The following is a 9,800-nucleotide window of genomic DNA, read 5'->3' as shown; positions in this document are numbered from 1 at the left end:
AAAAAAAAAAGCAAAATCTATTAATTGTTTCGTTCAAATGTATTTATTTGGCAAATTCATCTGGGTAATTGGAGTGCTGTGCTCCCCCTCCCCAGCACCTCCTGATTGATGGGCCTGGAGGCGAGCTGGGAGATGGATGGGCCCCAGCACTGCTCCGTGTGCCCAGCATGCAGATCTCCCACAGCCGGCTCCTACCCCATGCAGCTGCTGGGTGCAGTGTGGGGCATGGGAACACACAGTGGGGGGGCACCCAGCCCCACTGCAGCCCCAAATGCGACCCCATGGGAGGGATGGCCCCATACCCCCCCATGATGCAGGCACCACGGTGGAGCAGAACCTGCCTGCAGGACAAATTGTGTCCCCTTCAGAGCCGTCTTCCATGTATTCCTTTTTAATTTAAACTGATGGCCTTTTCTTCTGGTCTGTCCAATAGCTTCAGATGGATCATCAAGCTTCATCAGAGCTGGGTGCTTGCAAATGTCAGCAGCATGGCTGTGCGGGGAGGGCGGGCGGTGCTGCATGTGCCACAGATCTCCCAGGGCACCCAGAGATCATGCAGGGCTGGGACTCCGCACAGGGTCAGATCTGTGCAAGGACTCTGAGAGGTGTCAGATCTTGTGCCCTGACCCTTTTTCCAGGTTTGGGAGCAGCAGTGCCACAGTGGGGGCTCCTTCACCCTGCTTGCAACCTTGGTGCGCTTGTGCTCACTGTGCCTGTGGATGCTGCCCGTCTCCAACCCCATCCCCAACTCCAACCCCATCCCCAAAGGGTCCGCACGACTCTCCCTAGGCTGTCTCCATCCCTCACACCCTGTCTCCCCCCAGGGGACCCCGCGGCAGAGGAGTGGTCGCAGTGGAGTGTCTGCTCACTGACATGTGGGCAGGGCTCCCAGGTGCGGACGCGCTCCTGTGTCTCCTCTCCGTACGGGACGCTGTGCAGCGGGTTGCTGCGGGAGACACGTACCTGCAACAACACGGCCACCTGCCCAGGTATGGGGCACTGGGGAGCGGGGGGGCATCAAGGGATGGGGACAGCAGTGTTGTGCATTTGTGGAAAATGGGGGGAAGCGAGGATGCGGCTTTGTGCAGCTCGTTTCCCCATCATCTTCTCTTCCCTGCGGCTTCATTCCTGGGGAGCGCTGTGCCTGGGGAACAGTGCAGTGTGTGCGCCCCGTGGTGTGGGGCTGGGGTCAGGAAGCCACCAGTAGCTGATCCCAATCTGTGCGTGGCAGGAGGTGGCCAAGCTGCCATGGTGCCATGGTGCTCTGCTATGGATCACGGGTAGGAGCAGCAGGATGGATGCCTGCTGTGCCCTGTGCACTGAGGGGGCTGTGCATCTTCTGTGGGGCTGCAGGGAGCAGTGTGTCTGCAGCAGGAAGGCTGTGCACTCCATGACATGTGGGTGCTCCCCTGGGTGCAGGAGCTGATGGGGACATCTCGGCTCACAGAGCATCCTTTAGGATGCCTGGGGAGCTGCGTGGTCCCTGGCTGCTTCCAGATGAGCTGAGCTCGTGTAATGTGATTTGCGTAAGGAAGGGGCTGTGCACGTGCTTTGGTGCCAGGGTGAGCAGGCACAGCGTGCACACACCGCTGGGAACTCAGCAGGGAAGCTGGAGCTGGGCAGGGAGCCACGTGGCATCACTGCTGCCTGCTTGGGGATGGTAGGGCACAAAGGTGGGGAGGGTACAGCTGTGCCGTGGGATCATGCCTAGCAGTGCCCCCAGGCACAAGGGGTCTGCAATGTCCAGGACCCCTTGGTGCCAGAAGGAGGGGAAGCAGGGAGGCTGCAGCCCAGGGGGCCAGGTGCGCCGTGACGGCCTTGTGCTGTGTTGCAGTTCACGGTGCCTGGGAGGACTGGTCCCCGTGGAGCCTGTGCTCGGTGACCTGCGGGCGAGGGGCCAGGACCAGGACACGGCGGTGCGTGGCCCCGCAGCACGGAGGGAAAGCCTGCGAGGGCCCCGAGCTGCAGGCCAAGCCCTGCAGTATCGCGACCTGCCTGGGTCAGTACCACTCCCCTCTCCCCCTGCTCCGTGTCCCCAGCCCTGGGACAGCCAGGAAAAGAGCTGAGAGCGAGGGCTGTGCTCCCGGCACAGGGGCTGCATTGATGCAAGGTTCAGGCATTGCAGCCACGGGGACATGGGACAGCGTGGGGACGCTGGGGTGCATCCCACACAGGGGTCCCCATGGAGAGCCAACCGTGCTGCAGGGCCCAGAGCCCCCACCATGGGCATGAGGAGCCATCCCCAGAGTGTGCTGCACTTAGGGTGGCACGGGAACATCGCGGGGCACTGGGGAGGTGCTGGAGGCAGCGGAGGGCTCTGGCTGTGTGTGTTTGCCCAGATGCTGTGTCGGAGCCGTGGGCTGCAGGGACACCCCATGTGAGGTGCAGTGATGCAGGAGGAATGCGAGGTGCACTGAGTGCACCCAACATCCTCGCCATGCAGGGCTGCATCCCCGCTGCACACTGTGGCTTTTGTCACCTGGAGTGCTGGAATCTGTCGGAGTTCACGATGCAGAGCAGTGCTGGGGCATTGCTGTGCTGTAGCAGCAGTGCTGTTGGGGTCGAGTCGGTCCTGGTGAAGAGCATAGCTCGGTGCTGCCAGCTCAGCTTTGGCACGTGAAGCAGCACGTTGTTAGGTTGGACCCGTTGCACGCAGAGCGCGGTGCGGGCGGTGGGCAGCTGGGGCCGGCACTGTGCAGGCGTTGACCCGTTTCTCTCACTTTGTCCCCACAGTGGAAGGGCAGTGGTTGGAGTGGGGCGCCTGGAGCCGCTGCTCCGTCACCTGCGCCAATGGCACGCAGCAGCGCACGCGCAAGTGCAGCGTCTCAGCCCACGGCTGGGCGGAGTGCCGGGGAGCCCACGCCGATGCCCGCGAGTGCTCCAACCCCATGTGTCCCAGTAAGGCTCCGTGTGCTCGGGGGGGTCCGGGAGGGATGCGGCATGATTCTGCCTTAATGCTGCTGCGGTGTCGCTGTCGATGTTGCAAAGCTGCTGGCACGCTTGCGGGGCCACCGTTGCGGATGTGGGTGCATGGGGAGCAGGACAAAAGCACAGTGCTGGGGTGCAGCAGCCACCCACCTCACGCTGGTTGCTCCCTCCAGACGTGTCCTGGCTGGAGGAGATGTCTCTGTGCTGCTCATCCCTGCTGCTCCTTGCACCGTGCTGAGTACCCATTGGTACCTGATGGCTGCAGGTCCTGGTGCACGGAGCGCAATGGTGGGACTGAGATCTGACCTCATCCCACTGCCCCACAGGGTCCTGGGGATCAGAAATGGGGACACGAGGCTAAAGGTTGTGCCCTGTCCTCCCCCTGTCCTTCATCTCTCCCTGCATCAGCTGCAGGTGTGGAGCGAAGTGGGTGTAGGGTGGGGTGGCTGCCCTCAGGCTGCCAACAGCGAGCAGTGGGCCTGCAGGGAGGGGATGTTTCTCTTGTTGGAAAGAGATTTAAGTTACTGATTCTGCAGTCAGTAGCGGGAGCGCAGCCCTGCCCTGTCCCCATCCCCACATGGCACTGGGTGTCGCTTGTCGCGCTCAGCAGCCCGGGGCCCCCACGGTGTCCCTGTCCCCACAGCCGACAGCAAGTGGGGCCCCTGGAACCACTGGAGCCTCTGCTCCAAGACGTGCGACACGGGCTGGCAGCGCCGCTTCCGCATGTGTGAGGGCACCGGCGTGCAGGGCTACCCCTGCGAGGGCACGGGCGAGGAGGTGAAGACCTGCAATGAGAAGAAGTGCCCAGGTACGGGGCAGCCCCCAGCGCCCACCCAGGGGCCGGGGCTGTGTCTGACCCCCTTCCTGCCCCACAGCCTACCACGAGATGTGCAAGGACGAGTACGTCATGCTGATGACCTGGAAGAAAACCGCTGCGGGGGACATCATCTACAACAAGTGTCCTCCCAATGCCACAGGTGAGGGGCGTGGGGTGAGCATCCCCCCAGCCCTGGGGGTGCTGCCATTGAGCCCCCAGCCCTTGTTTCCCCTGCAGGGTCCGCCAGCCGCCGGTGCCTGCTGAACCCCCACGGGGTTGCGTACTGGGGTGTGCCCAGCTTCGCCCGCTGCATCTCCCACGAGTATCGATACTTGCATCTCTCAGTAGGTGCACGCTCCGTCCCCTGTCCCCGTGGGTCCGCAGTCCCTGTCCCTTGCTGTCCCCATGCAGGGTGGGTGTCCCCTTAGCACACTTCCTGCTCCTCAGGGCGGTTATTTCATTGCCCTGTGGGTGACCATGTAGGGAAACTGAGGCAGGGTGGGGAAGGACGTCACCGTCCTGCAGCCAGAAGGTGATCCCACCCTCACTGTGTCCTCACAAAGTGACTCTTGGGATGGAAAGACCCTCTGGCCCCCTTTTCCCGCTGCTTCCCTAATTAGTCTGATTAGTTCTGGGCATGGCAAGGGATGAGGGCACGTGCTGGCCACCAGGTGACACCGCTGTCCCCTGCCCTCATCCTGATCCAGCTGCGGGAGCACCTGGCCAAGGGGCAGCGAGTGCTGGCGGGTGAAGGCATGTCGCAGGTGGTGCGCAGCCTGCTGGAGCTGATGGCCCGCAAGACCTACTACAGTGGGGACCTGCTCTTCTCCGTTGAGATCCTGCGCAACGTCACCGACACCTTCAAGAGAGCCACCTACATCCCGTCCTCTGAGGACGTGCAGGTAGCAGGATGGGGACACGTGGGAAACTGCTGGGTGGTGGTGGTGGTGGTCCACCCCCAGTGCCACTGAGCCCCGTCCCTGCAGCGCTTCTTCCAGGTGGTGAGCTACATGGTTGATGCAGAGAACAGGGACAAGTGGGAGGATGCACAGCAGGTGAGCAGTGTGGCCATTTGTCCCCACGATGTCCCCACGATGTGCCCCACAGTGTCCCCACAGTGCCCCAGCGGTGTCCCATGGGGGGATGTACCCCAAGCTGCCTGCTGCCCACAGGTCTCTCCTGGCTCCGTGCACCTGATGAAGGTGGTGGAGGACTTCATCCACCTGGTGGGGGATGCACTGAAGGCGTTCCAGAGCTCGCTCATTGTCACCGACAACCTGGGTGAGCGACGGGCAATGGGGGGATGGGTGGGGGTCCTGGGGTGGGGGTCCTGGGGATGACACCTGCTGTGCCCGCAGTGATCAGCATCCAGCGTGAGCCCGTCTCTGCCGTGTCCAGCGACATCAACTTCCCCATGAAGGGCCGTCGGGGCATGAAGGACTGGGCACGCAGCTCTGAGGACAAACTCTTCATCCCCAGGGAGGTGCTGAGCCTCGCCTCTGCCGGTACGGGGTGGGCATGGGAGTGAGTGTGCACACGTGTGCAAGTGGATGAGCGTATGCATGTCCGCACAGGTGTTTGTGCATGTCTGAGCATGCATGGGTGTGAGCACACACTTGGGTCTTTCTGCATGTACATGTGAGTGTGCATGTGTGAGAACGTGCATCTCTGGCTGTGTGTGAGCACATGTGAGTGTGCACCTGACACTTTGTGAGTGTGTCCATGTGTGCACGTGGGTGAGCATGCACATCCAGGAGTCTGTGTCAGCACGAGTGTGCAAATATGTGAGTGTCTGACCGAGCGCACATCTGCAAGTGTGCACGTGTGTGCAAGTGGCATGTTGCGTGCTCATGTGCTGGAGATCAGTGTGTGCCTGTGCCGCAGGGCTGTGTGTTCCCTCCTGTGTGTCCCAGCAGCTGCGTGTGCCTGCTGGGTGCATGTATGCAGTGTGTGCACATGCGTGTGCTGGCCAATGGCTCTGCATCTCCCTGCACCGCAGCACCGCTCTCCGTCCCCTCTGCAGAGCTGGATGAGTCGTCCCACTTTGTCATCGGGGCCGTGCTGTACCGCACGCTGGGACTCATCCTGCCGCCCCCCAGGTGAGTGGGGCTGTCCCCGTGTCCCCCTGTCTCCATGTCCCCCGTCCCCATGTCCCTGTGTCCCCACCACAGCTGCCTGCTCCCCACAGGACCCCACTGGCCGTCACCTCCAAAGTGCTGATGGTGACGGTGCGCCCACCCACCAGGCCCTCCGAGCCCCTCGTGCTGGTGGAGCTCTCCCACATCATCAATGTGAGTGTTCCCATGGGGCCCCACTCCTGCCCCGTCGCTCTGTGCCCCATGTGGGGGTGGGCACCCCGTGGGGCCGGGACCAACCTGTCCATCTGTCCATCCACAGGGCACATCCCACCCGCAGTGCGTCACCTGGGACTACTCGAGGACGTGAGTGGGACGTGGGGATGGGGGGCGGGGGGGAGGTGCTGTTCCCATGGCCCTGGTGGCACCATGGCGAGTGGGGCCAGTGCCACCCCACGCTGAGCCCCTCCGGCTGGGGGATAATTTTGCCGGTGCGGGTATCGATTTGCTTCAGCATGACGTTGGAGACAGATGCCTACAGCCTGCCAGATGCAATTTGTTAGCGCAGTGCTCGCTGCTGTGGCAGGAGAGAGGAAAAGTAGGGCACGGTGGGGGGGGGCTGCATCGTGGGGTTGGACACAGCACCCCTGGGCGCCCTACACCTTGGCATCCCTGGTGCCAGGACAGCCCCACTGGAGGGACTGGTGCTGGGGGACTGGTGCTGGCAGGAGACGTGCCGTGGTGATGGCTGTGGCTGTGATGAGTGCGGTGGGTCTCAGCCCAGCATGGGGGCACATGCTCCCAGCTGTGCCGCAGACCCAGAGCTCAGTCCCCTCTGCCCTATGCAAGTGGCACAGCATCCCCAGGGGCTCCCCATCCCAGCACTGCCTCTTGCAGATGTTGCAGAGGGGGAGCATTTGCCCCCCTGAATTTGGGTTTGCAGAGGGCGCATTCCTGCATCGGGTGCTGGGGAGCCCCAGGACTGCTTACACCCATCCCTCCAGGCCTGGACCCCTCAGTCTGGCTGTCGCCCCCCAGCTTGGATGGGATGATTGCAGACTGAGGCTCCGGGGGGATCAGCGCTTTGTGCCGTGCCATGCACCCCAGGCGCTCACCCTGCGGGGGCGAGGGAAGGGTTAATCCAGAGCTGCGAGGGGCTGTGCGGTGGTTTGATCAAATTGCTCTCTCCCTCTTGTGCTTGTCCCATTAATCAGCGATGCTGGCTTGGGAAACTGGGACACGGAGAGCTGCCAAACCCTGGAGACCCTCCCGGCGCACACCAAATGCCAGTGCCGCCGGCTCGCCACCTTCGCCATCCTCGCACAGCTGCCCAGAGACCTGGTAGGGGACGGCGGGTGGGGATGGGGACAGCAGGTGGGGATGGGAACGTTGCAGGGCACGGCTGAACGGGAGTCCTGGGGTGGGGATGGGGAGGTGTTGCGGCCGTGGCACTGAGGGGGTGTGCAATGGGGGATGTCAGACCCCGGGGGGCTTTCCCACTGTTTGGGATCCTGGAGTCCCAGGGATGCGCTCAGGTGGCATGGTGCTACAGGGCTCTGTTTAGGGGATGGGTCTCAACCCTCGTGGCGTAAGGTCCCTGCCCTATTGCTATTCTGCCCACATCCCCCGTTGACATGGAGATGGGCACAGGTCCCCAGGAAGGTGCCTTGGCCACACCACTGCCACTGCCCACACGCTCAGGGGGTCCCCAGTGGGAGCAGAGGGGTCCAGCAGGGAGCTGCCAAGGTGGGGCTGGGCTGAGCTTCTCCCTCCTTTCCCCTTCAGGCCATGGACCCCTCGGGCAGCCCATCGGTGCCGCTGATGATCGGCTGTGCTGTGTCCTGCATGGCCCTGCTGACACTGCTGGTGATCTATGCTGCGTTCTGGAGGTGAGCATCCAGTCGGGTGGGTTTGGGGGGCACCTAAGGCATGACAGAGGTGGGGAGTGGGGTGGGAAGGGGGGCACAGCATGAGCTATAGGATCAGCTCAATGTGATGCCATGCAGAGAAAGGTGACGTCAGGATAGGGTTATGGTTGGGGTTAGGGTGGGCACCATCCCTGAGTCAGGGTGGCTCCTGCAGCACTTTGGAGACGTGGGATGGGAAGGGGATGGGGAGGGGACAGTCCAACCCCCCAGCCCCATGCCTCTCTGTCCCCAGGTTCATCAAGTCAGAGCGCTCCATCATTCTGCTCAACTTCTGCGTCTCCATCCTGGCCTCCAACGTCCTCATCCTCGTGGGGCAGACCCAGATGCTCAGCAAGGTGGGCACCGCACCACACCCCCCATGCGCTGCGTCCCACCCCCAGCTCCCAGATTGGATTTGGATTAACTCAATCTCGAGATTAAACGCTTTGTGTGACGGCTTTGGCACAACCCTCACCGCGGGCACAGGATGTTAACCGCCGCCGTGCCGCATCCCCTGAAATTCCCCATGTCCCCGCAGGGGGTGTGCACCATGACGGCCGCCTTCCTCCACTTCTTCTTCCTCTCATCCTTCTGCTGGGTGCTGACGGAGGCCTGGCAGTCCTACCTGGCGGTGATCGGCCGCATCCGGACACGCCTGGTCAGGAAGCGCTTCCTGTGCTTGGGATGGGGTAAGGGCTGGTGGGGATGGAGGATGGGCACCGTGCAACTTTCCCATTCCCCGTGGGGTTGTTGGAGTCCTCGTAAGGAATGGAGGCACGGCGGAGAGCAGTGTGGCCCCACCCTGGCTTGTGGTCCCCTAGCTGTGGCCCCTTGGGCCCATTGGTGCTGTCATGGAGGGGGTGCCAGGGGCACAGCACTGCCCCCCCAGCTGGGCCCTCCCTCCCTTCTCCAGGTTTGCCAGCACTTGTGGTTGCCGTCTCCGTTGGCTTCACACGGACCAAAGGCTATGGGACGGCAAGCTAGTACGTGGGGAAGGGGGGCACACCAGGCTGGGGGTGGGGATGGGGAGCGGGCGAGGGTATCTCCTCCCCATACCCCTGACCCCCCCGGTCCCGCAGCTGCTGGCTCTCACTGGAGGGCGGTCTGCTCTACGCCTTCGTGGGACCCGCAGCCGTCATTGTGCTGGTAGGACAGACCCCCACGGACCCCAGACCCTTCCTGTGTGTCGTGGGGGCCGTGATGCCCTAACCCTGGCTCCGCTCCCCACAAGGTGAACATGCTGGTGGGCATCATCGTCTTCAACAAGCTCATGTCCCGCGACGGCATTTCAGATAAGTCCAAAAAGCAGCGAGCTGGGTAAGTGCCCTGCACCTGGCGGGACTGTGCGGGGCCGGCGCGGAGCCCCCTGCCCTGCTGTGGGGCTGGGGGCTGCGGGGGCTCATGGGCACGGGGTGAGCATGGGGCAGAATTTCTTCACACCAGTGGGAGGTGGGATTGAGGCTGGAGCAGTCCTTTTGCTGAGGGCTTTGGGGGCAGCGCATGGGGAGGGGGCTGTCACCCCAGGGAGAGGGGCTGTGGACCCTCCTTGCTGCCGCTTGGCCACCGCTGCAAATCATTAACAGCTCTGCTGCCCCAACTAACCCTCTTTCTCTTTCTTTTTCTCCTTCCATTTGCTTTCTGCCCATGTCCATCCATCCGTCTGTCCATCCATCTGTCCCTCCCGCTGTCCCCCTGCCTTGTTGTCCCCGCCTGCCCCCCCCGCGTGGCCCGGTCCTGGCTGCGGGGTGCCGGGGGGGTGGTGGGCACGTAGCTCGAAGCCCCCCCCCTGCGGCAGCCTGCTGCTGAAATGCACCAAGTGCGGCGTGGTGTCCAGCGCGGCCATGACCTCCGCCACCGCCAGCAGTGCCATGTTAGTGCCCGCCACGCGCCCGCTGCGTCCCCACCCCGAGCACAGCCTGTACCGGGGTGGGAGGAGGGGGGGTCGGTACTTGGGGTGGGTGCTGGGCACCCCCGTGGGGTCGGGGATGGGGTGTGAGACAAGGCTGTGTGCTCGGGGCGGCCCCGGGCGCGGGGTCGCGTGCCCCCTGCAGCCATCCCCCCGCATGGCATGGC

General features: G+C 63.3%; 1 protein-coding gene across 1 annotated transcript; it reads left to right on the top strand.

Moving 5' to 3' along the window:
* Nucleotides 1-495: 495 nt before the first annotated feature.
* ADGRB2 (adhesion G protein-coupled receptor B2) lies at nt 496-9,652 on the top strand (the record flags this gene model as incomplete). Its single annotated transcript, XM_010723501.3, has 21 exons — nt 496-989; nt 1,835-1,999; nt 2,734-2,898; nt 3,572-3,736; nt 3,804-3,905; nt 3,983-4,089; nt 4,453-4,647; nt 4,732-4,800; nt 4,918-5,026; nt 5,104-5,250; nt 5,769-5,844; nt 5,934-6,036; nt 6,143-6,186; nt 7,035-7,161; nt 7,606-7,709; nt 7,981-8,083; nt 8,266-8,416; nt 8,641-8,710; nt 8,807-8,873; nt 8,959-9,044; nt 9,499-9,652. Coding segments are annotated over exons 1-21 (2,745 nt in total), but the record flags the coding sequence as incomplete, so codon positions are not given.
* Between the last annotated feature and the right edge of the window lie 148 nt (nt 9,653-9,800).

Source organism: Meleagris gallopavo, chromosome 25 (genome assembly GCF_000146605.3).
Source record: "Meleagris gallopavo isolate NT-WF06-2002-E0010 breed Aviagen turkey brand Nicholas breeding stock chromosome 25, Turkey_5.1, whole genome shotgun sequence".
In the NCBI taxonomy this organism is placed as follows: Eukaryota; Metazoa; Chordata; class Aves; order Galliformes; family Phasianidae; genus Meleagris; species Meleagris gallopavo.
The sequence above is the reverse complement of the archived record's forward strand: the minus strand, read 5'-3'. Positions and strand labels throughout refer to the sequence as shown.